Source organism: Crocuta crocuta, unplaced genomic scaffold (assembly GCF_008692635.1).
Source record: "Crocuta crocuta isolate KB4526 unplaced genomic scaffold, BGI_CrCroc_1.0 scaffold516, whole genome shotgun sequence".
NCBI lineage: Eukaryota > Metazoa > Chordata > Mammalia > Carnivora > Hyaenidae > Crocuta > Crocuta crocuta.
The window spans coordinates 181168-207933 of record NW_027529538.1 but is presented as its reverse complement, the minus strand read 5'-3'; the positions used below and the strand labels follow the sequence as shown (position 1 = coordinate 207933).

The window sequence follows — 26766 nt, the reverse complement described above, 5'->3', positions numbered from 1 at the left end:
ATGTTTAAGGGATATCAATTCATCACTAACTCTTCTAGAAAATACAAAAAAAGGAAACACTTTCCATCTTGTTCTAGAAGGCCAGTGTTACCCTGATACCAAAACCAGGCAAAGATATCACAAGAAAAGAAAATGACAGACTAATATCTTTTATACATATAGATGCAAAAATTCTCAAGGAAATACCAGCAAATGTATTTTGGCAGTAACATATAAAAAGGATTGCACAGTCAAAGTTGTCAAACCCTGGGTAATTGTGAAATGTGATCATCCCACCACCACCACTATCCTGCTCTCTGACCCTTTACAAATAATTCAGTAGGAAACACTTATTACTAACTCAAAGTGTTAGTATAAGAGGCCAGTCTTATACTAACTCAAAGAGAAATGTAGAGTCAAAAGCCTAGGTCTATGTCCAATTTATACAGCCACCTTAAAAGGAAGAAGATAGAAGAAGAAAAATAAAAGCACAAAAAAGGATACCTGGTGGTCCTAAAAATCCTGGATTTCCTGGATATCCTTTTTGACCAGGTGGTCCCACCTCACCTCGCTGACCCGGCATTCCTGGCGGTCCAGGTTCCCCAGGAAAGCCTGACCTATCCAAGCCTGGAATACCTGGGTCTCCCTTTGGCCCTGTTTCACCTCTTCTGCCTAAATATGAATGAAAGAAAGAATGAATGAATGGACAAACACACACCTGCTTTCCCCACAAACTCCAGAAATATTTTCTAGGACTATAAATATTTTGTTGTGTGATTATGGGCAAACCACCCACTTATCTGACTGATGATTGATTTCATCCCCTTCTGTAAAATTTCTAAGATCACTTCTAACTTTAACATTCTGGTTCAGTGATTCATGCAGTAATAGAAGTATAGAATTTAGATCTATTTTCTGCAGACATATCCTGGGACTGCACTTTATGACTGTAGCTCGGTCTTTAACCTGCAGAGTAATACATACAGAGCCACTCAAGTGGAGGCGAGCCACCAGATACTTCTGGAAACAATAATAGCACTACTGCAATCATTAATGTCTTAGCCCGGAATTGGTTTGTGAAATAAAAGCAGTAGGATAGCCCATAGGCATTAGCTGAGCTCTAAAGAATTTTTTTTCTCAGTTCACAGACCTGATTGAGAAGAGCCAACAAAATAGAATACGTTTCACGTCATCTGGGTCATCGAGCCTCCATAATTTAGATTTATTTCATACCTTTATTTTATGTTGCTTGGAAAGCAATTAACTACATACGTAAATTTACCATTTTATATACTAATGAAGGTAATGATAAAACTTTTTCTGAGAGTTTATATGTATATAAATATATATGTAAACATACATATATGTGTGTGTGTATATATATACACACACACATATATATATATACACACTACATATATGTATATGTATATATACCCATACTCAGTCTTGTATACAAGACACAAATCAATTTTACTATACTAACCTCGGGTCTTTTACTCTATAGATGGTACTCACTGCAACGAATCCATGACATTGTTTAGATTGCTAAAATAACATTCCCCGTTGAACAGTGGTCAGCACTTGCTGCTGGACAGTTCCCTTGTTAACCAGCAAAGCACAGAGCAGGAGTCTCATGTCACCTGTCTGCCTAATGACTGGTGGCAAGACCCTCCCCTTACCTTGTTGCCCTTTCAATCCATTTAATCCTGGAAGTCCTTGGGTTCCCCTCGGACCCTCCATGCACCTCCCTGGGAGTCCTTTTTTTCCAGGTGGTCCAGGCTTCCCTGGATCCCCTGCAAAACAGAGTCCCAGAATATACTCAGATGCCAAAACCCAAGGTCCTAGTACAATCATTCTCTTGTAACTTTTCCCCCTAAACTGAACCTATATTTAATACCACTGATATACCTTTTTACAGAGGACACTCACTATAAAGGACAGAGGGGAGAAAGGAGGAAGGAAAGAAAAAAAACCCCCAAAACAAAGGTAGGGCAGTGATGCTGAGTGGAAAAATAATTAGGACCTGCAGATTCTATTTGTTGAACTAGAAGTTTGAGAAGAATTCTTCGTACTAGAGTGCTTTCAATTTGCTGTCTTTCAGCAGAGACCACAGTGGAGAAAAGTAAATCACACGTTCTTTGTACCTTGTGGTCCATCAAGCCCTCTGGTTCCTGGAATTCCAGGCAGACCTGGGTGTCCAGGGAGTCCAATTTCTCCATTTTCCCCAGGATTGCCTCTTTCTCCTGGAAAACCTGATGTTCCTGGTTCTCCAGGCAAGGCTAGTCCTGGCTCTCCCTGTGGCACAGAAGACATGTTAGTTTTACTATATGATGCTTCCAAATCTTTCTTGTCTATCAACTGGTCTTTAGGGCCATTAAATGGAAAATAATCTGTTTTGGAGCACCTGGGTGGCTCTGTTGGTTGAGCGTCCAACTTTGGCTCAAGCTATGATCTCACGGTTTGTGAGTTCAAGCCTCACATTGGTCTCTCTGCTCTCAGTGCAGAGCCCCTTTGGATCCTCTGTCCCCCTCGCTCTCTGCCCTTCCCCCACTCACGTGGGCGCACACGCTCTCTCTCTCAAAATAAATAAGTAGATTAAAAAAAGAAAATAATCCATTCTGCACAGTCACTGCCATTCTATCAACTTTCCTATTTCAACTCTAGTTGCTGAGTTTTCTGTACAATTATGCTTAACTATTCCTGAGGCCATGTAACCTCTACTTTTTCAGAAGACTGAAATTGTCTGGAAACAGTCAGCTGTCTCTCCTTTTGGTAGCTTTTCTCCTAGTTATCCACACTTCTACTTAGAGTCCTTCCATTTTAAATACTCTGAATGCTTCTGAAGATTAAGGAAGACATAGAGAGGTAAACCTGTCTACTAATCCCTTCTCTTTTCCTTTCTAAAAGGGTAGGATGGTTTCTGACAAACATTAAAAAGTATTTAATTTCTTTACCATCTATAAGTATATAGATAATTTCTACACCCAGAGCATCCTAACTGGCTGATTGTAATTGCCCACCTCCCTCCTCATCCCCCCTCCCCATCAGTCTGAGTTTTAATTCTTGAAGAACCTTGGCTCCGGGGAGACCTGGTTCTCCAGGTGGCCCAGGCTTCCCCATTTCTCCTGGACAACCTGGTGATCCTTTTGTTCCTGGAAAACCTTGGTCTCCTACAGAGAAAAAACAATAAAGTTGGAGGATTAGACTTAGTAAAGATTCTGAGCAGTATCTCTGTGATTCTATCTGATGTTTTTATGGGGCAAGTTGTTAGAAATGTTTTTATGAAAGTTTGAATGATGAAAACGCCAATCGCTGGGGGGGCCAGGTGGCTCAGTCGGTTAAGCGTTCCACTCTTGATTTTGGCTTGGACCATGATCTCACGGTTCATGAGTTCGAGCCCTGCATTGGGCTCTGTGCTGGTGCTGACAGTGTAGAGCCTGCTTGGGATTCTCTCTCTCTACCTTTCTCTGCCCCTCCTCCACTCACAGTGTTTCAAAATAAATAAATAAAGTCAAAAAATAGAAAAAACTAAATTAGCAATTAAAAAGTTAATTTTAATGAGTGATTTAAAAAATTCTGTTTCAAATCAGATCCTCAATTTAAAAAATGACTTTATCCATTTTGTGTTTAGCATGGCTACAATTTTGATTCAGCAATTCTTTAAACCACTGATACTGGTTGTCATTCTGGCTGACTTTATCTTTTGAGGTTATATTTTACATGAAGTGGACAGCCAAATGAATTTTTGCGTGTACAGAAATCCTTGCAAGCATGACCAAGATCAAGATAGAAAGACTTTCCAGTGCCCGAGGTAGCCGTTCTCAACATGGATAACTCAAGAGATTACTTCCTAATGCCACTGAGTGTAATGAATTAACTTTTTTCTTATCTATTTATAATAGGAAAATTGAGAAAGGAGTCACACATATCATTTTCTCTGTTCTGTGGTTCAGAGGAGGAAACTCTGGTGGAGCAAGGCTGTGTTCAGAGAGTTCTTTTGTGACCCTAAGATGACCAACTGTTAATTCACCGTTTGTTCTTGGATTATTAGGTTCAATTTTTAATTTGGAGTTAGGAATCTGCACTTTCAAGGATTGTCTTAGGCCACTTCTTGTCCCCATATTTCAGTCTTCTTCCAGACGGTAAATCCATGGGGTTACAAGCTGGGATGCAATTTCTTAATGCAGGGTCCAAGAAGAACAAGGCAAAAACATGGGCCAGGCTGCGTTACTTCATAGTCATTGGGAAGACATCCAGGAAATTGGAGTCAAGGACATTCTTGAAATTATAATTACATCTTCTGTTTCAAATATTCATAAACTGAGATCAATATTCCCACATTTGGGCAGAACTAATGCACTCTAGGCACTGATGACATCTCAAAGAGAACAAGTACCTAAAATGGATTATATGTTGACAAACACTTTAAATAACATTGAAACAAACATAAAATGATTATAACATCTGGAAATCTATGCAACAACCCAGGGATCATGATGGCTCATACACTATCCTGGATGAGTCTTTGATCTATTTATTAGATGACTGTCTGAGTTCTCAGTATCTGGATTTCTTTGGAGCATTTTCCCTTTGATGGGAAGCAGGATTTGTTCCCAAAGGAGAATAATTTCTGTAATTTACATGGGAGTGTATAGAACAACCAGTTACTTGTGATTTAATAGTTCTTTTTTTAATTATAAAAGAAATGTATAAAGTGAGAAAATGCATACATGTAAAAAAAGTACAGACATTTATTAAGAAGAAAAACATCCTCATAATTCCACACTCAAGAAGAATCACATCTACCATTTTTGTACATTTCCTTCCAGATTTTTTTCTACGTATTTAAAAAAATTTAATTGAGATGAGGTGCATAAATCTGTATGAATTCTGCCTTTTTGCCTAACATCATAGTAAGATTTTATTTTCTCATTTAAGATGAATGAAAAACATTGTATTAAATGCCACATTATGGATCATTTCTATGTTATTCATGATATGTATTTTTATTTTCTTTTTTTTAGTTTATTTAGTTTGAGAGAGAGAGAGAGAGAGAAAGCATGTGATTCAGGGCGGGGGAGTGGGGGGAGAGGGAGAGACCGAGAAGCCCAAGCAGACTTTCTACCATCAGCACAGAGCTGGACACAGGGCTCAAACTCACAAACCATGAGATCATGACCTGAGCTGAAATCAAGGGTTGGACGCTTAACCGACTGAGCCACCCACGGGCCCTTGTATTTATATTTTCTAAATATTCACAATGATCCCTATATTTTAAAACTTGAAAACCTACCTTTAGGTCCTGGGGGCCCAGGGAAGCCAATTCCTGGAATTCCTGGTTCACCATCAGGCCCCGGAAGACCCGGATCACATTTTCCTATGGATCCAGGGATACCTTAAACACACACACACACACACACACACCCACATCAGGAACTTCCCTTCATCTTGCCTTGAAACAAAAAGTCTAAGTTTCTGTGTCATCCTAGGCCTTTTTGGAAATTAAAAAATAATTTTAACATCACCCCAACTATATGGTCTTCCTCTCCATTTTTACCCAGTGGACTAATCATTAGGAGCTACAGATAATGTTTAAGATAGAGTTTAATTCCTAAAAAGAAACAGTCTCACTATCTTGGACTACATATGTCTACCTCCATGTGTGCAAAATTAAGTTTTAGATCACATTGGCAAAGCAATTACATTTTCAAATGAAAAAGCAGTGGGGACTACCCTGATTAGCCACCGGCAAACATGACTTACTCCCCCACCAAAAATCCATGAAGACTGTTCTGCTCCTGAATTCCTTTTAAGTAATTACATCAATTCTTTTTTTCTTTTTTTTTTTTAATCAGAAGCACCAATGGGGAATAATTTGGATAATCTCAAAGAACAATGTCAAGTCCCCTGCCTGCTGGCTTCTTATCTGACTGGACTCCAGCCTCTGCATTCTTTTAGAGCCAATAAATATATATATGTTTTTACTTACAAAGGGGACAGTATTTTTCCAGGATAGTCAGGATGTCATTGGATGTCGTGCACCAGACTTGACAAAGGGGATACTCACCAGGCGGGCCTTGGGGACCAGCACGGCCAGGGGGCCCTGGGGGTCCTGGAGGCCCTGGGACCGGTGTCGAAACACTGAATTCTCCCTTAGGACCTTAAGAAAGTTTGTGATCATAAGATTGGTGTGCATATTGAGGCTGTTTTTTTCAATTCAGAGGGAACAAATGTGATTATAAGAGGTTTATAAACATTTCCCAAGGAATATAAAAAATAGTTTCTGCTTCAATAGGCTTCAAAACTGGCTTAAAGTTGACCAACCCATTGAAACGTTCTTATTCAATTGATGAATATTTATAGGCATTTACTATTGTCTAAGCTTCCATTATAGCCCAAATCAATGCTGGTCTATTGAAAGGGAAGCTATTCAAATAAAAAAAAAACAAAAAACCAATAATATGCAATTCAGCGTAAATGTGAGTGAATACTTATTTGGTAGGATCTTTAGGGTGACTAGTTTTGACAGGAAGAAAGTATGATATGCTGAACAAAAGATGAAGTGTGACCCAGGTACATATCTTAACCTCTCTGATAATTTCTTCATGTGTCATTGGGGAAATAATGCCTGCCCAGCCCATGAAGATTTGAGGCAATGTGGCTATGGTGCGCAACGTTAAAAATATGTTAGTAATTTGAATTATCTGTATATTTAGAGAAAAAATAAGTTTACAGTAGTTTGATGGGAAAAACTTGGTGATAATATATTTTACGATAGTGGAGTCCTTCACTAGAAATTCACAAGTTGAAAGAATGGAAAAAGATTTGAAAATGGATTAGAAGAGAGTTCGGGAAAACTTTTTCTGTAAAGGGCCAGAGATTAAATAATCTGGGCTTTGTGGTCGAAACAGTCTCTACGCCACAGCTCAATGCTGCCATCCCAGCATGAGAAGAGCCAGGAACAATACGGACATGAATGAGGGTGGCTGTGTGCCAGGGAAATGTATTTACGGACACTGAAACTGGAATTTCATGTAATTTTCATGTGCCACAAAGTATTATTCAAAAGGTTTTTCCCCCCCAATCATTTGAAAATACAAAAACCATTCTTAGCTTGTGCATCATACATATATATGCGGTAGGCTGGATTTAGACCATGGGCTGCCATGGTTTGCCAATCCCTGGATTAGAATAGCAGCCTCAAAAGCGTGGTGCAGAAAAAAAACACATATTTTTATAATCACAAAAGAAGCTTTACGTACATGTGTGGACAGAAATGCATGCATACAATGTAAAATATATATAAACACTTGGGGAGAGGCACTTACAAATTCTTTTACTGATGAGGGATACTAAAAAAGACTTGGAAGCAATTAGTTTATTGGGTCTCACCCTTTAAAGTGATGTTAGAAGTAAGAAATGATATGGTGGCATTATTTGTTGAAAACTGTCAGTAATAAGCGATTCTCATCTTCCGCCACGTTCTCTGCCACGGATAAACATCGAGGATCCAATCCCTCTTGCATCCACCAACTATGTTCAGTACACGTGGATCCCAAAAGTTACTGGGGCTTTAGAACTATTATCAGAAAACTTTTCTTCATTTATCTTAGATATTTTGAAGTTTTATTTGTGAACCATCTATCGGATGATGGGTCAAAAAGAACAAATTTGTAATAACATGAGTGGGCCCTTGAGACTTAGAAGGGGCCTCTCAAGATCAGTTTCATAGATTTCTGCCTCCTCTTTGTTTATTTACCATGACTGACTTCCACTCATTCCATGTATTTCTGTTAGTATATGGAGATAGACTATTTCAGGAGATTTCAACTGAACTTCTCAGTAACAGAGAAAATCAATTTTCTCTGACATACCCTACATATTCTTTCCGAGTGTCTGTGAGTTGACATATTCCACTTATTAGAAGCAAGTTGCTATACATTCATTAGTCTTGAGGGAGCTTCACTCGCTCTCGGAACCACTGACCCACTCCATAGGAAAACAGGACTGGAAAGAAAACTAACCAACCGGCTTCTCCAGGTGGTCCCGGGGCTCCAGGAATTCCTTGGGGACCCTTTGGACCAGGCTCTCCCTGCGGTCCATAGTTCGGTGGTCCAGGGGGTCCTGTAGGTCCAGGGAGCCCGGGGGTACCAGGATCCCCTGGAGGACCCCGGGCCCCCTTCTCACCACTCAGGGCCTGTGACAAACAGGAATATGTTTGGCTAGTGCTTCATTCCAGTATCTCCGTCCATGGGTTAATCTTACCAGGAATATGAGTACCAGATAAGCAGCCAATGAGAAAATCTTGAATTAAAAAGCAGTTGGTATTTGAAGGGAATTATTAGTAAAATCAGAGCGCTGTATGGTTTCTGCTGTTTTGTGTCCTTTGGAATTCAGCAACATTTCATTCACTTCGAAGACTTTTGAGTCGCACCTGAGGTGTCTTCCGTGGAAAGTCACACATACAATAGCCCCTAAGACTCTGTTCAAATCAGCCAACAGCTCAAATAGCTTTAGAGCTGCCCTTCATGTGAACAGCATATTTCTAAACTACAGTGAAATATATAAATATTAAATATTCTAAACTACAGTGAACTTCCGTTTCTTTTTTTACCAGGTATTTTCATTACAAAGGAGATACAGATACACATAGACTGTATTTTTTTTTTCTCATAAAATATCTTTCTGTACTTGCATAGGGCTATAACTCTGGAAATGATTTGTATACTTTAAACAAATTAAATATGACATAATTATCAAGCTCTTCTTCCTCCCCAATATGGCCCCAAGTAATAAATTTGACTGAATTTTTCATTGTTCAGTATCATTGGGTGACTTGGGGTTTTTATGTTTTATTTTTGTTTTGTTTTTTTATTTTCTTGCTTCTATAATGACAGGGCATAAGACTCAGCACATTACCTCCCTGATTTTTTTCTTATATTACTTTTACGGGAACTAATAATGAATTAGTAAGACGCAAATGGAAGCATCATGTGAACTGTATTAGTACTGGACCAAAAGAATTCTAGACTCTGTCCCTCTGTAAGCATTACTACCACCCCGGGGTTGGGGGATGGGGGTGGCCAGCCCGGCTATTTTCCAGAGTTTGAGAAACACTGGCCCTGCTAGCTGTTCACAGCCAAAAAATGTTTTGTAGTTAGAAAGGTGTAGTGAAGACTCCATCTAGATCCAGATCCTGGGGAGTCAGTTTATATTCTGATATTAAAGGGTCTGTAAATGCATCTTCAAATTTATTTGCCAAGTTTTCCTGACTAAGGTGGGATCCTTTTCACTGCATAATACTGGTGAACTCTGAAAGATACTGGTATTTCCTAGAGCAGCCTGGGCAACATGCTTGGCAAACTTCTCCCAAATACACTGTGAGGGGTGCTCGGCCTCTGACCCCATGACATCTTAAAATAGATCCCGGTAGGATTCTGTCAAGTGCATATGTGAGACATTCTATCCCTATCCCATGCAAAGAGTTAGAACTTACATAAGCTTAACTATTTTAAATGACAAAACATTTGATCTGTTTCTTTGGCCACCCGACCCCTAAATATTCTGCTTTATGCATTTATTTCTACTCCAAATAATGAATATTGCCCTCAAGATACTGATGAAAACTTTCCCTTATTTATCATTTTCTAAACTTGTCTATAAACTCATTGGATATAAATGTACAATTGCAACATGCATAGGAGCCAAGGTCATTATCGATGCAGAATTTTCTTTGGGCTCAAAAAACCACTGAGTGCTACCTATGTGTCAAAATACTATCCACATGCGCTGGGGTTATGACCGCTCATTTGAAGATGCCTTATTGTGCAGTTAGAGGGACGCAGTGTGCTGAGTGTCCAACAGTTTTATGAGTGGAAATCACCCAATGTGGTAACTTCAGAGCCTATCAGTTATAGGGAGGGTAATTCAAAACAAATCACCAGATACCAACCGGCTCCCCTTTAGGTCCTGGTAATCCTTTTAGCCCGGGAGTTCCAGGAATTCCATCCAAGCCTTTTCTTCCAGGATGCCCTCTGAGCCCAGGGTCCCCTGGGGCACCCACTTGTCCCTCAGGTGGAGATGCTTTTCCTTTTTCTCCTTTAAGTCCTGGATCTCCCTGAGCACCTGGGAACCCCTACGGCGGTACAGAAACGAGTCTGCATTGCATTTGGGTACAACTGCTCTTGTGCCAATCTTAAAAAAAAAATTTCAACCAGAATTTTTTAAGTTTAATGAACATGGATTTTTTTTCAGACACTTTCTCCAGCCGACAAGTATAATTTCAAGCTTTTTTTTTTTTAACCTCTCTATTGACTTCCAAAACTGGAAAAGAATTCAGTTAGCACAATTCAATGCAACCCATGCAATAGTATTATTCAATATGATACAGATATCGTCATAATTTTGACTATGTTAGAACACTGGGAAATTTTAACATGCATCTATGGATAACTTGATTTGGATATATTTATCTCTATATAACTTTCTGAGCCATGGTGATAGTTGAAATTTTAATTTCTAATAGTTTATTGAGGTATAATTTATGTATCCTAAGATATATCTTTACATGAATACAATTCAATGATTTTTAGTAAATTTGCACATTTATGCTACAATCGCCATAATCCAGTGTTAAAACATTTCCATTATTCCTCCAAATTCCTTCAGATCCATTTGCAGTCAATCCTTATTCCCAATTGCAGCGCCAGGCAATCAAAGATCTGCCTTCCATCTCTGATCCATTTTAAATGATTATAAATTCATTAATTCATTCACTTATTCACACGTCATGCATTTACTCATTTAATCAAATATCTATTAAATGCTCTAATATAAAGTACTCTTTGCCAGGCACCAAACTGATAACCTATGTGTGGTGCAACTGAATTTCCAGAGTGTGCTATTTTCCAAATTGAAACAAAAGCTTCCAAACCATGAAATCTTACTGGATATCCGGGAAGGCCCGAGCTTCCTGGGGACCCTGGGCTTCCTTTTGGACCAGCTGGCCCTTGTCCACCTGCAAAGCAGTGACTTATTAAATATTTGTTAAATACCAACCCTGAAAAGCCCAAGTATAGCAGTATTTGAAGGAAATAGGGTGTTGTCTTCCTAGGGAAGAAAGACAATTTCTATCTTAAAACACAGAGTATAGGGAGAGGATGGGAGTAAATAACTGAAATAAGAGATGGTGTAAAAAAAAAAAGGACTTAAAAAATGTTTACCTTCCTAAAATTTTTGTCTTTATGATTTTAAGCAGATAGGTTTATTTTTTGATCATAAAAGCAATATACACTCCTTGTAAAAAACAGATTCAGAAAGAAGAGAATAAAAATCATCTATAGATCACAGAGGACAATATTTGCTAAAATTTTTTTAAATGTTTTATTTATTTCTGAGGGAGAGAGAGACAGCGTGATCAGGGGAGGATCAGAGAGAGAGGGAGACACAGTATCTGAAACAGCCTCCAGGCTCTGATCTGGCAGTCAGCACAGAGCCCAACTCAGGGCTCGAACCCACCAACTGTGAGATCACGACCTGAGCCAAAGTCGGATGCTTAACTGACTGAAGCACCCAGACGCCCTTATTTGCTAAAATTTTGATGTATGTTACTCATGAAATCTTATATCCATAACATGCTGATGTAGATATGGCATTTTGAAATCTATACGTATGTCAATAAATACAGATTTAAAGCTTTGCTTTAAATGGCTGCAGAGTCGCCTAATGTATGGGTCAACCAACATTTACCCAGCCAACTGCTACTTTAGAATTTGGGTCATTTTTCAAGTTTAGCTGTAGTAAACAATGCGATACTATATATCTTTAGATATTTAGTGCTTCAGACTTACCCAGTAATTGAAATAAATTTCTAAAAGTGTAAGCGTAAGACAAAATGGACACAGACTTTTCTGAGGCTTTGGATATCTGTTGCCAAACTGCATCTGACTGTACAGCTTTACGCTTCCTATATGTATGTACGTGTCTCTGTAAAGATGATCCCTTTAGAGGGTCTTTTGGATGAATCTCAAGCCAATGTATTAACAAATGTATATTCCGATTTTATTTTTTGCAAGATCTGGGTCAGGATGTATTTTGCATCCAAAATATGATTGCAATCCAAATGCTTTCACCGTTTATATATCTTCTTTGAGCTCTGCCTGTCGTATGTCAAGTGTAGAGAAACCAAGGAAAATGCAACAGCAGTAGCCTACATTCTACCTTTGGGCTAGAGGTCACTCAAGGGAAATGTAGGAAAATAATCATGGTTTTCTTTCATTCTTTCCTTCCCTCCTTCTCTCCCCTGTTTCTTCCCTTCCTTTCAGTTTTTAATAGAACATTTCACCCAGACTCTTAGGCACTGAATAGGAATGGCATGAGGAATAGTCTGCCCCCATACTCACCCTTCACCCCCTCTTTCCCTCTCCCTTCTCATCTTTCAGGCCTGTCTCAGGGAGTCAGGGGGGCAGAGACGGCAAAGTAACTAAGGCACCGAGAAAGGAACAGGAATGACTTGAGGGTGGCAAAGGACTTGGGCTGAATGCATGTCCCGGGCCACAAATGAGGCGGCCGCAGTGCCTGCATTTGCCACCATTAGCATTTCTTCTTTGGACTGACACCCCACTCCCCAAAGCCCTGGTACCAATACAAATATCTACTGGATGGCGGTAACATACAAATATTCCCTGATCTACATTGCCAGATAGACCTTTGGATTAACTCGCTTCAAAGGGAAGCTCCCAACACAGCAACTGAAGGATGCCAGTGTAGACAGCAGGAGCATGGCTCCGGAGAAGAGTGGATTCTGGTTCAAGCTTTACCTTATGAGCTATGCCACCTTATGCCTCAGCTTGCTCATCTGTCCAGTGGGGCTAATGATAGGGCTGAGGTGAGGAATAGGCACGGAGGGACGTACGACACCTAGAACAGTGCCTAGCACACAAGCGCTCTGTAACTTCAGCTCTTACTGGTTGATGATAGAGAATTTAATGACAGTATGTATAGACCCAGGTGGTCACAGCAAAATGAGGACCACACGTGACACCGTGTGCGACGCCCTGAGTAGCCAGGGGAGGGACACCCGGGGCAGAGGAAGCCAGCTAATGAATGACGGTTTTTCTACCTCCAGATTGTGTCCACGGCCAGTTCTGTGACTGAGGAAGGGGGAGGAGGGGCGGCAGAGAGAGTGACAGTCTGGAGCCACCGTGCCGGGTGAGGAGTCCTGGTGTGGCACGGAGGTCCAGAAGCGAGGGACACAGGCTCTATTTAGCTCTCAGAATATTGGCCTAGATGGTTTTTTTCCTTCAAAAATGGAGTCAGCAGCTAATTTTGAAAAAAAAAAAAAAATTGAGATTTCAGATAAAAAGCCGAGTTTCTTCCTTCTCATGAAAAATCGGAAGAGTTATCAACACAGGGCCTAAAGTGCTGCCAGAAAGAATAGACCGGAGCCGGTGCGGGACAGTCCCCTCCAATGTGCCTTCCAGTTTACCACACTCCTCTCCACTCTCTATTGTGTCCCATTGGTGTGCTTTTTTTATTGCACTTGTATCCTTTTTTTTTCTTTTAAGTTTATTTATTTATTTTGAGAGGGAGTGTGAGTGGGGGTGGGTCAGAGAGAGAGGGAGAGAATCCCAAGCAGGCTCTGCGATGTCAGCATGGAGCCCGATGCGGGGGGTCAGTCTCATTAACCATGAGATCATGACCCGAGCTGAAATCAAGAGCCAGACCCTCAATCGACCCAGCCACCCAGACGCCCCTATACCTGTATCCTTCTGAATGAAATAGTGCCTATGCCCTTGACTCTACCAACAGTGGGGACTTTAAAAACAAACAGACTGAAGAGAATTGTGTCTTTTAAGAAAAAAAATGAGCAAGAGCTTATTTCTTTATGGAAGAAAAAAGTGGTATGTGTCTGGTATGCCTGCCTCACTCCTCTAAGTCACCTGCTGGCTCCTGTAGGCTCCCCCCGCCCCAATACCTGGGGAACACCATGGCGTGCTAGAATCCGGCAACTAAAATAGAACAGGGGGAAATGCCAGCGTCCATGGCTTACATCTGGCTTACTTTACGTTAACAGAGTATATGTTCGAAAATCTCCAAGTTCATGTAAACCCCATCATGACATTCAGAAGTCAGACCTTTTTGTAACCACGCAGTGAGCTGACCCTTTTGCACTTGCAAAAACCCTTGTGTGAAGAATGTCCGTACCTGGGATGCCTTTTCTGCCGTCTAACCCCGGCAATCCTGGGAGGCCAGGAGGCCCCGGGACGCAAGGACACTGGATGCACAAGAGGCCTGGCTCCCCTGCAATGAGAGCAGCTTACGTTACTCGTAAACCCACATCTAGTCTGCAGAGAGGACGGATGGCTCCCAACCACACAATCATCTATTTCATTAATATTTTTTTGTGCGTGTAGTGAAAATCTCCTAGGACACTGTGCATTATTTTATGCTGTTGATCTTTATTTTATTATATACATACTTTTAAGTTTATTTATTTAGTTTTGAGGGGGGGCAGGGGCAGAGAGAAGAGAGAGAGGGAATCCCAAGCAGGCTCCTTGCTGTCAGCATGGTGCCCAACTTGGGGGCTTGATCTCACAAAGCATGAGATGATGACCTGAGCTGAAATAAGAGCCAGATGCTTAACCAAATGAGCCACCCAAGCACCCCAGACATTGTGCACATTAATAAAAAGTCATTTATCTATTAAAGCTGCTTACTTTATCCATCTGACCTTAATGTTTTTAGAGGAAATCCTGAGTCAAGTATAAAATGTCCTTTATTACAGTCACCTCCCTCCTTCAGTGCAGGATAAACCTCATTCCAGGAATATCCAACAATTCATTGCCTGGGTGCTAAATAATTAAGTGATTTATAGATAAATGAATACTTTTAGGTAATTCTTTTGGAAAAGAGGCCATCCCTGACTGTCTGCAGCTTGGGGTCACTGTTGTTTGGTGGGGGAGGAATCAAGTGGGGACAGTAACGATGATGAGAATGGCTTACTTGAATAGAACAACCACTGCTTGAACCAACCTTTGGGCCCATCAACTCCTGGGATTCCTGGAAATCCTATGTGGCCTGGAAGTCCACTATCTCCCGGTGGACCTTTGCGAAAAATGATGTCACCTGAAAAAAGACAGTATCAGAACTTGACTTTTATTTCCTTATGTGTTTTTTCTCAATCAGCAAGTATTTCAACAGTATGTGTGATTTTATTTGCCTGCCCCCCCATATTTGTTTTAGAAGCTGAGTCTTTTGAAAGTTTATCTACACTGAAGACTGAAGCATGTCGACTGACCAGCTTTTCCTTTCTCATTACACATGTGGGATTTTTTTTAAGTTTTTTATGTTGAAAGAGAGAGGGAGAAAATATGTGTGAGTAGGGGAGGGCCAGAGAGGGAGAGAGAGAGAATCCCAATGCTCAGCGTGGGGCCCAACGCAGGGCTGGATCTCACAGTTGTGAGATCATGACCTGAGCTGGATGCTTAACTGACTGCGCCACCCAGGCGCCCCATACAAGTGATATTTTTTACTACTGGTGCAGTGATTCTTTGAAAGCTTGTTATATGGTTATTTCTCATCATATAAGCAATTCATGTTATTTTATTCAGTTTCTAATTATTTTAATACAATCCTTTTACCATTTTTAGGCAAAGGGTCAAATCTCATTCTTCTATGTATCTTGGATACCTTGAATCTTCCTGATATATTGTAGATGCTTAATACGGACTAAGTGAAAACATTCTGACAGAGTATCTTCTGTTTTCTCTGTATTGCTTGTTTACATCCATTTTTTTAAAGTTTGTAATTAAAAAAAAATTTTTTTTAATGTTTTATTTATTTCTAGGAGAGAGAGAGAGACAGCGTGAGCAGGGGAGGGTCAGAGAGAGAGGGAGTCACAGACTGAAACAGGCTCCAGGCTCTGAGCTGGCAGTCAGCACAGAGCCCGATGCGGGGCTTGAACCCACAAACCATGAGATCATGACCTAAGCGAAAGTTGGACACTTAACCGACTAAGCCACCCGTGTGCTCCAAAAGTTTGTAATTTTTTAAAAAAGTTTATTTATTCATTGAGAGAGAGAGAGAAAGAGAAAGAGAGAGAGAATCCCAAGCAGGCTCCGTACTGTCAACACAGAGCCCAACTCCAGGCTCAGTCTCACAAACTGTGAGATCATGACCTGAGCCTAGGAAATCAAGAGTCAAACACTTAACCGATTGAGCCACCAGGTACCCCTGAGTTTGTCTTTCCTAAAGGTGTCTTCAAGAAAGTTCTTTCCAGTCTTGCAGGTGCATGCTTCCATAATGCTACAATGAACAGCTAATTCTGTTCAACTCTTCTGTTCTGTGACTGAATTTTTTGGTCTTCCCATTTCAAATGTAGGTTGAAGGCAATCCTGCTGAAACTAAATAGTTGAAAATGGTACCTACAGCTGTCCCAAATTTCAGAGCAACAAGGTGCCAGTGGAAACATTTAACTGAGATGGAATGTGGTCTGGGTAATAACTTGTTTGACTGGGAAAGGAAGGCTCATTTTGCGATCCAGTTTTCTATGTCGTTAGAATGACTGAATAGTTATCTTTAAACAATAAAATCTAATGGCAGTTTTATACCGAATATAGCCATATATGTATATTTACACACTGATACATTTGTATTTACTTAAACATTTTCATATTCCCATCATACTGAATTCAACAAATATTTGAGTACCTACAATGTTCCACCTCCCCGAGCTACAAGCTTGGCTTAAAACAGCAAACAAGACACTGTCTGACCTTGAAGAGCATTGAGGCTTATAGGGGAAACTGATGAAGACAGGCAACGTGAAAAACTCTCCTATCGGATGAGCTTGAGTGTTACAGGATGTGGGCTCAGTGAAAACTTCCTGTTGGGCTTGAACTTGAAACTGCGACTGGAAGGGCAGATGGGCATTGTTTGGTAAAAGATAGGAAGGAAACCAGGGTTGTCTCTGAAGGGAAAGGATGCCTGGTGTCCCAGGGAGAGGGCTGTATTACCGCAGTACCTGGATTGTGACACTGATTAGCTGCAAGAGCTGTGAGCCTCGGGCTCATCTTCTACAAAATGAGCATATACTAAACCCACATCTTGAAAAAGACTCAGAGGGCTAGATATTGTTAAAACCCCCACACAGTGAAACGTGTTAGTTTTGCTTTGTTTTCTGCATTGGTTCACACCACAGCTTAACAGCTTTTGTTCTTGGATGTTGTATCTTTTTATTAATGGGATGATTTATTAAATACCTATTGGCCTAAAGGGAAGCTTTTATTCTTTTTCAAATACTGCTCAAACAGCCAGACATTTAACTGACTTATCTTATTAACACTAAGGGTTTTTCAGATTATTCTTTTGGTTTTCCATGTTTATAATCATACTACATAAAAATAATAAATCCTTCCTTTCTTAGAAACAAAATTCCTGGGGCGCCTGGGTGGCTCAGTTGGTTCAGCATCCGACTCTTGATTTTGGCTCAGGTCATGATCTCATGGTTCATGAGATCGAGCCCCGAGTGGGGCTCCCTTGCTGATAGTGCGGAACCTGCTTGGGGTTGTCTCTCTCCCTCTCTCTCTGCCCCTCCCTCACTCATGCAGGCTCTTTCTCTCTCTCTCAAAATGGGTAAGCAAACGAACAAAGAAAATCCCTGGCACATAGAAATTTCTCAAGGCTATTAGGAGGGTTGAGTATAAAACACAAGGCAGCTTCCAGAGAGGTGTTTAAGACACAAAGAGTGACCCACATGATCCGAGGTTCTGTGTACCTACAAGCTGGCACAGAATGCTAAGTGCCTCTATAGGTGGATGGAGAGGTTAGGCCACCCCCAGGCATCAGAACTTCCAGGTACCACTACATACCCTCTAGGCTGCAGCTCTGTGGTCTCTGCCCCAACTTGACCTGGCAGCATCTTGACTCATGCCCATGCTGCACGCCTCCAGCCCACACGCTGATGCCAGGGCATGGGCTGCCCTGGGAGCCATGCAAACACAGCTTGGAAGTGTGTGTGGTGTGTGTGTGGGGTGGGGGGGGGTTAGTCTGGTCTCGTAGGATATATCCTTGCCCCACGATTAACAGGAACTGTTAATCTGCAGTTGCGGGACTGAACCTGCAGTTGCAACCTTGATCACCCCTTGTCTGCTTTGCTACCCCTTGCCCTTGCCTTCCACAGTGCCCTCCGTGGGAACTCAGCCTAACGCTTTGCTGCGACATCATCGTTCCACTGAAGCCATTTTCAGTTAATGCGATGAAACGCCAGCACAAAGATGGCTCCTGAGACCCACACAGACTGACGGCCAGCAGCAAGTACACTTCTTCATTGCCACTGATTGGCACACCTGTCATTTGGGCCGTGGCCAGAGAAGGGGCCCCGTTAGGTATCTACCTGGAGGTCCTGGGTATCCCGGCGACCCTATAGGGCCTGGTGCACCAGGACAGCCCGGGGCCCCAGGGGGTCCCACTGCACTCTTTCCTGGGGGTCCTCGCTCCCCTTTGCTTCCTTTCACACCTGGGAATCCAGGGGCTCCTCTGAGACCAGGCGTTGACGACCCTTGGAGAAAATAATCATTTTAGTGTATATTAAATTTTTTGCTGATTCTCACATGTTATTTTTCAATTGCACAAAGTAATATATTCTTATTAACAAAAGTTGCCCCATCGAGAGGTATATGAAACACATAAAACAAAAAGAATATCTTCCTTCCTTTATCTGTGGCCTTGTTAATCTAGCACAGTCCAGTGAAGCTCAGAACGTTCCAGTTCCATGAGGCGATTTATGTAATTTATCACAAGGGACTGAGACAGGGGTGCACTGTTGCCTTTTTACTTAAAAGAACTTCATGAGAAATTCTTCAGTATGTGCTGTTTTGTAGATTTTTTTTTCATTAAAGACTACAAGATATCAACTTTCCAGTGTCCCCGGTGAGAGAGACCATTGTCACGGGACCTTAGTCAATTGTCAATTGTCTTAGTTATAAAAGGGCGTGATGGGGGAGGGAGGCATCTCCTGGGAGAGGAGCCAAACTAGGTGACATAAAGCTCATCTATCCCTCAGAAGGTGACAAGGACAGGGAAAGGGGACCAGTCTCGAATCTCTGCCTTGCAAATAGTTTAACTGTGAAGAAGAGAGACCTCACCACCAAAGGGCTATGAAACCGGCAAGGGGTAATGTCTGATCATTTCTGATTATTGAGCATAAAGATTTTGCCATAAAAGCAAATCCATCTATTGGATGTCTGTTTTAGAGCTTTGTAACTTTTACTCACTGCTTCCTAAAGGAGCCGATTCATTACTTGGGGGGTCTGGAGTAGAGAAAAAAGTCTTTCCTTATCATTGGCCAGACCTCTGATATATTCTTTTGTATTCCAACTTTAGGAGATACCCATCGTTAACAGTTTGGTGTGTATTTTTCTATGCACATGCAAATACACACATTTACCCATTTATCTATGTCTTTTTTAGTGGGATCTCAAGATACATATAGTTCTGCTATCTGCTGAATTTTCATTCATTTTTAAAATTATGCAATAGTTTAATATACAACATGATATAGAGACAATGACAATCAATAGCAAGGCTTATTAAATCTTTGCTATTTTTTTTCATGGTTTCATTTCCTCTACGATATGACATGTGACGGCATTAGAATTATAATTAAAGCCACTGAGGTTAATCCTTGATTAAATGTCCTTGATCCTCGTCTTCCTCTCTCAAGAGGCAACCATTCTAGTGACTCGTGGATGTTTTTCTTCTTTACAGAATTGTCTGTATATCCGTAAACCATGTCCTGTGAAATTTAAAACCTTATGTGAAAGTGTAATCTATGCATTTTATGCAACACGGGATTCACTATGAAAACTATCTTTTTTTTAGCCAACCTAATTACTGTAAATTATTCTTTTCTACCTCTGTGTCTCCTCTGAGCTTCAAGGCTCGCATTATTGTCTTACACTTAGTTACAACCACTGAGAAGTTAAAAAAAAAAAGAGCATTTCTAAGTTACTTTGTGTCTGCTTCCACTGCCCCTCGCTGCCCCTCCCCCACCTCCGCAGTAAATCACAACGTTAACAACTAAGAAGCTGGAAACATTTGTCTAATGTAAGCAGTGCAAAGGTGATTTTCCTTTTAAGAGCATTTGTATTGGCACCCTGAGAAGCAGGGACATACCAGCCCTTCCAGGAGCTCCGGGAGACCCACTGGGACCTGTAAATCCGAAATAGTCATTAGTAGATATAAAGGATATGCTTATATTAAGGATATAAATGCTCCCCTCCCCCCATTTTTGAAATCTTGGGTGACAATATTATAATAATCAGTAATAAACATTTTCATACTTTTTCTCTACTCCCACAGAGATAAGTATGAGAACATCTCACTTATTTAGACAAACTGCCTAACATTCAAAAGAGAATCATAACCACCTTACCACCTGCAAGCAATTCAGCAGAGATTTACTAGGTGCCTGCTGCGTATTTGACACTTTGTTGAAGTGGTAGAGATGCAAGAAGATGGTGCTCTATGTCAGATCACTTCTAGCCAGATCATTGAACGGGGTTCTAATTCTTGAATACATGTAAGTGAGTTATGGTGAACGTGTCAGATTAAAAAAAATCTATGTCTGTATCTGTACTTATCTATCCATTTATTTAAAACTGCTAGGTATTTTTACACTTTTAAGTGAAATTCTCCTTTGAAATTTTATGTATATCAATAATTTGCCCTGGACCGGTGGTTCTTGATCTTGGCTACACACTAGAATAATATGGCCGCACNCCTCCCCCCACACCCCAGACAATTACATCAGAATCACAGGGATGGGACCTTGGAATGTCATTATTTAGAAGTTCCCAGGGATTCCGATGTGTAAACAGAGAGGAGAGCTCTTGGCCTAGACCTTTCCAATGTTTCTACCCAAAGGGATAGAATCTAATAAATGTGACTCTACTTCATGGTGCCAGGTGTTGGGAAATCCCAGGTTTCAGTCCCTTCTTGTCACTATTCTGTGGATTCGTTCCAATTACAGTTTTCAGGGTCTCCATTTTTTCTTTTGTATCCCACTAAGATTGCTGATTCTTCGTGTTCCCTCCTCCTGCCCTCTGGCCATATGAGTGTTTTCTTGTCAGACTTGAACTTCATGCTTGCACACACAAAGAGAATTTAAGTACTTCTATGGTATAGCACCTATGGAATTTTCATATAAAGGCATGAAAATTAGAAGACCATGAAAATTGGGAGACCTCCCTTCCCCCCCGCCCCCTGCAAATTCCAGGTCTATACGCACGTGCTATACATTGCCTGGAAAGAAACACACGGAAGTGGGCAGCAAACACTTTAGGAAGAAATTTAGTCTCACCCTGTGGGCCATGGGCTCCTTTGCGGCCCGGTGGGCCTGGGATTCCTGTATCCCCCTTTTCCTGGTAGACATCATAATATTCTGTCTTAAAGGAAAAAGAAACAAATAAAGAGAAAAGATAGCTATTTATGGAGAGCTGACCAAATGCCACATTGCAATGTCTTTTATTTTGACCCAAATGATATTTTCCTTATCTTCCTGAATTCATAGGTTTATGTATTAGCAGAAATATGGTAGTCATATATACACGATGGATAAATGTAAAGATTAATGTTGATGTTTCTGGTATCATGGTATCATCTATTTCACGGGCTTTCAACTAGAAGTACATTTTATGCTGTGACCCAGGGCACAAACTCAGAGTTACATATATACCTACAGACGTACATATCTAGATATGTGTGAATATGTATGCAGAGATTAAAGTTTCACAAGCAGTGATTTGCCATTTTGACATTTGATCAACTCTTGTTTTTTATTATATTCTATTTCACTTCAAAAAGTTTTTTTATACTTTTTTTTTTTAAATGTTTTATTTATTTCTAGGAGAGAGAGAGAGAGAGAGAGAGACAGCGTGAGCAGGGGAGGGTCAGAGAGAGAGGGAGTCACAGACTCTGAAACAGGCTCCAGGCTCTGAGCTGGCAGTCAGCACAGAGCCCAACGCGGGGCTCGAACCCACGAACCGCGAGATCATGACCTAAGCGAAAGTCGGACGCTCAACCGACTAAGCCACCCAGGCGCCCCTTTATACTTTATTTTTGAGACAGAGAGAAACAGAGCACGAGTGGGGAGGGGGAAGAGAGAGAGGGAGATACAGAATCTGAGACAGGCCCCAGGCTCTGGGCTATTAGCACAGAACCTGATGTGGGACTCGAACCCATGAACCACGAGATCATGACCTGAGACAAAGTTGGATGCTTAGCCAAGTGAGCCACCCAGGTGCCCCTCTTAAAAATTTTTAAATGCTTATTTATTTTTGAGAGAGAGAGAGAATGCACAAGTGAGGGAGGGGCAGAAAGAGGGAGACACGGAATTGAGAGCAGGCTCCAGGCTCTGGGCTGACAGTCCAGCGCTCAAGGCAGGGCTCACACCCATGAATCAAACCATGAGATCATGACCTGAGCCGAAGTCGGAGGCTCAAATGACTGAGCCACCCAGGTGCCCCTATTCTATTTCACTTTTTAAAAACACTTGCCAGGGTGCCTGGGTAGTTAGTTGGTTGAGTGTCTGACTTCGGCTCAGGTCATGATATCATAGTTCGTGGGTTCGAGCCCCATGTCGGGCTCTGAGCTGACAGCTCAGAGCCTGGAGCCTGCTTCGGATTCTGTGTCTCCCTCTCTCTCTGTGCCTCCCCCACTTCTGCTCTGTCTCTCTCTGCCTCTCAAAAATAAACATTAAAAAAATTAAAAATAAAAATAAAAACACTTGTCCTCACGGACTAACTTCATTTCAGAGTCTGTTGGGACCCATACATCAAAAAAAATACCTATTGATTACTTCTTTCAATTTGAGGAAGCCAATGGCCCGCAGTAATTGAGGACAACTGTTTCTGATGTGCTCAGTGGATCTACTACTGGTCTCCATTAACCATCTCCTTCCTAAGCAGAATTTCCAAGGATGTTTATAGAAACTGGAACTGAAACACACAGAGCAAACTAGGAATGCTAATTCCTCTCAAGTGCAGCTAGTGAGTAGATTTCACTTAGAACTCAGTACATCTATCTTAAAGGAAAGAAGATGGGAACAGAAAAGGTTTGTTTTTTGTTTTGTTTTGTTTTGCTATGCTGCATGGGGCCAATGACTTCACTGGCTTGTTTAAAAAAGAGATAACAAGAGTATTCTGGTGAAGCAATATGTATAAAATCACAAAAAGTCATTCACAACGGTCACAATAATGATAACAATCTCCATCATAAAATCCACAATGACATATGTGCACCTACCAAGTCTTGGCTAAGTGCTTTCACAACACGGCCCAGTTTTTTTTCCAGCAACTCCATAAACATATTTTGGGACTACTTGCATCTGAATCATTTGCTTGTTGTGTGAAGATGAGAATTTCCAACACCTTCCTCCAGTTACGGAGTGAAATTACTTAGGCCGAGGGGTCTGAGGACTGCATTAGTAATGGGACCCCCTTCCCCCATCCCATGACTCTGTACGACCACGGACCTTTCCTTAAGAACCCCTATAATCGTGAATGGTAGCTCCACTCAGCACACTGAACGTGAGAACCACTGTCCTTTAAGGCAGGAGAGGAAGGGATACTGGAAGTCAGACCCCAGATCTCTTTTACTCATCTCCTTAAGCTACAGAGTTACAAAATAGAGAACATGCTCTATCTGCAGTCAGGAGCTGATAGACATCAGTGAAATCCACGTCCACGCTGGAGAGAGGAGATGGCCTGCTGAGATGGGGCTTGGGCTGGGGGAGGGGCTTCCGTCCACCCTGGTTGAGCCTGTGCTGCCGGAAGTGCAGGATATCATACCCATGCCCAGCTGTAGTGGGTGGAGCTGGCTCCCTCTGCCCTGGGTACCCCAGCTGACCTCCTCTGCACCCTACCTCAAGGCCACAGGTCATCTGGGGCCTTGTCTGATTGGACAAAGCTTTTCTTCTTTCCCACTGCTGAGGGTAGGCATTACTAGTGCCTTCCAGAGACCAAACAGGACCAAATAGAATATTTATCCATTGACAAATGGACAAATAATGACAATGGCTGTTTTCTTCTTTGGTTTGATAAAAAAGTAAATACTATCATCTCTATCTTAACAGTTAATGAGAGATGCTGATTCGAAATTTCCTTGATACTCTGAGGGACTTGATCAATCATGACATTGATATTGTCTTTAGTTACACTTACTGGACCACGGAATCCTGGAGGGCCAATGTCCCCTTTCAACCCCTGTGTTGAAAGACAGTTACAAATTGTGAGTACATTAATCCAAAGTATTTGTATATTTGGTATACTTAAAAGCAAAATGCCCAGTTAAACAATAAATGGGGACTTTGGGTGACTTCCCTGGAGAGCCATATCTGGGGCAAGAATCCTGTCAACAAGGTCGTGAGAAGCAGCTGTTGCTCTGGTGGTTTCCATATTTCCTCCATGCCAGTACCTTCAGAGGGTGTGCCTATGCATCACACATGCCCCTGTTCTTGCCCAGATCACAGGCACAGCAACACCAGGCCGTGAGTTGTATGAAGTTCCCAGTGTCCCAACTCACCTGTAACCAACCCCCTTCCTCACCTACTCAAGAGGGCATTTTCAGAATTCAACAGGAAGTGATATTATTATAGGATAAATTGTGAATCTGCACACATCGCTACATATAACAAGTATTTGAAAATGTAACATGTGGTCAACGACAAATGAAATGGATTACAGTTCACAATCCATTGATCAGAACTTTCAGTGGGTCAAGACCTTTCAGTGTGTCATGACCCAGGTTGAGACTCACTGGGTTCAGCCTACACTTAGCCTTCAATGACCAGAAACCTTCACTTGCAGGACTTCAACTCCATCCTCATGAGGAAACTGGATCTAACTGGTCACTATATCAGCCAGCTTCTACTACACAGAGAAAGTTTTATATCTCTCCCACAGAACTGCCCTTCAGTGTCCAGAACACTTCACATCTCTCATTTCCTCTTAACAAATATAACTAAGGTATTTTAATGAACACTGATGGCAGTTCCTTATACCTATTTCCAGGGAATGGTGGGGAAAGGGTGGACAAAACCCAACCAGTTAAAAAGCCTGAAGATAGGATGTTAGAGAAGGCATTACCTTAATGCCATCTTCACCTGGTAACCCAGGGAAGCCCCTGTTGCCTTTGGCTCCCTGTGGAAAAGGGCAAAGAGAATGGGGTCAGAAGATCCAAAGGTCAATTTCTTCTGTGGGAAGGAAGAGCAGTTGGAACCCCTTTTTGAAGAGAAAAAAATACTGGGGAGAGGGAGGGAGGCGAACTATGAGAGACTCTTGAACACTGAGAACAAACTGAGGGCTGATGGGGTTTAGGAAGAGAGGAATGGGGGTGATGGGCATGGAGGAGGGCACTTGTTGGGATGAGCACTGGGTGTTATATGGAAACCAACTTGACGATAAACTATCAAAAAAAGCTAATGAATATTTAGAAACAAAATGGAATACAAATTATGGAAAGAGCCTAAATGTCCATCAACTGATGAATGGATAAAGAAGATGTGGTTTACATATACAATGGAATACTACTTGGCAATGAGAAAGAATGAAATCCTGCCATTTGAAGCAATGTGGATGAAACTAGAAGGTATTATGTTAAGTGAAATAAGTCAGTCAGAGAAAGACAGATATCATATGTTTCCATTTATATGTGGATCTTGAGAAACTTAACAGAAGACCATGGGGGAAGGGAAGGGGAAAAATAGTTACCAAAAGAAAGGGAGGGAGGCAAACCATAAGATACTCTTAAATACAGAGAACAAACTGAGGATTGATTGGGGGGGGAGGGGAAAATGGGTGATGGGGATTGAGGAGGGCACTTGCTGGAATGAGCACTGGGTGCTGTATGGAAGCAATGAACCATGGGAATCTACCCCAAAACTAATTTGGGGTAGCCGATTGTTAGCCAATTTCATAATAAATTGTATTTAAAGAAAAGGAAAAATTGGATGGCTCATAAGGTTACTCTTCACAGTGAGGGTGTAATGCTTTGATTCCTAAATATAGGCTTAAAACACTATATGCTTTTGCTAGCTTAATTCCTACGAGTGACTCCCCAAAGGACTCCTTCATCTAATGGAACTGACATTTCAACAACATCAATGGGCCAAACCATGTCTTTACCTCAGTGCCAGGGAACCCAGGGGCACCATCTTTTCCAGGTTTTCCCTAAAACGAAAACAAAGCAAGAACACATAGTTTAATAAATACGGACAACCTGAATGATATGATCATCTCCTCTTGACCTTAGGCAAGAGAGCCTGACTGAGGCTCCCCAGCCATTTGTTAGAAGAAAAACACTATTCATCATGGGACACATTTGACCTTCTCTCACTGGGACAGGGAGAGCCAGTCAGAATGGGAAGTTAGGGTCAATGGAAGAAAGGTTGGAAATTAAGAGCTAAGCTTCAGTGAGACTTGATATCGTCCATCCAAGCTGAGAAGAAAACTTGAAAAAGCAGAGAAGTGGACAAAGAAACTAAGAGAGAGGGACGTGTTCACAGTCAAACCATTTATTTGAAATATCTGAACTGAAGATATGCCAGTACTTGAACATAGTTATAAAAGTATGTTGCAGGGTTCTAAACAGAGAGGGCTTTTGGATGCACTATTATGGGGTTTATCCAGTTTATCCACCATGGGAAAATAAAAATCATATTGACTGAGTATTTTTTCTTAGAAAAAATATACACTTTTCTCAATATATAATTTTTAGAGTTTTTAA

At 41.3% G+C, this 26766-nt stretch overlaps 1 protein-coding gene across 1 annotated transcript in view; it reads right to left on the bottom strand.

Moving 5' to 3' along the window:
- Positions 1–26766, bottom strand: part of COL4A3 (collagen type IV alpha 3 chain) — a 137792-nt gene that overhangs the window by 24843 nt on the left and 86183 nt on the right. The window contains exons 21-37 of the mRNA XM_077761377.1: positions 26166–26210; positions 25128–25181; positions 24204–24245; positions 21344–21428; positions 20158–20193; positions 18377–18541; positions 15016–15108; positions 14188–14283; positions 10929–10999; positions 9935–10117; positions 8011–8179; positions 6050–6142; positions 5276–5377; positions 3055–3152; positions 2127–2277; positions 1662–1775; positions 484–651 (exon numbers count right to left, since the gene is read on the bottom strand). Coding sequence (XP_077617503.1) covers positions 484–651; positions 1662–1775; positions 2127–2277; positions 3055–3152; positions 5276–5377; positions 6050–6142; positions 8011–8179; positions 9935–10117; positions 10929–10999; positions 14188–14283; positions 15016–15108; positions 18377–18541; positions 20158–20193; positions 21344–21428; positions 24204–24245; positions 25128–25181; positions 26166–26210 — 1765 coding nt within the window. The remainder of the gene's footprint in view (positions 1–483; positions 652–1661; positions 1776–2126; positions 2278–3054; positions 3153–5275; positions 5378–6049; positions 6143–8010; positions 8180–9934; positions 10118–10928; positions 11000–14187; positions 14284–15015; positions 15109–18376; positions 18542–20157; positions 20194–21343; positions 21429–24203; positions 24246–25127; positions 25182–26165; positions 26211–26766) is intronic.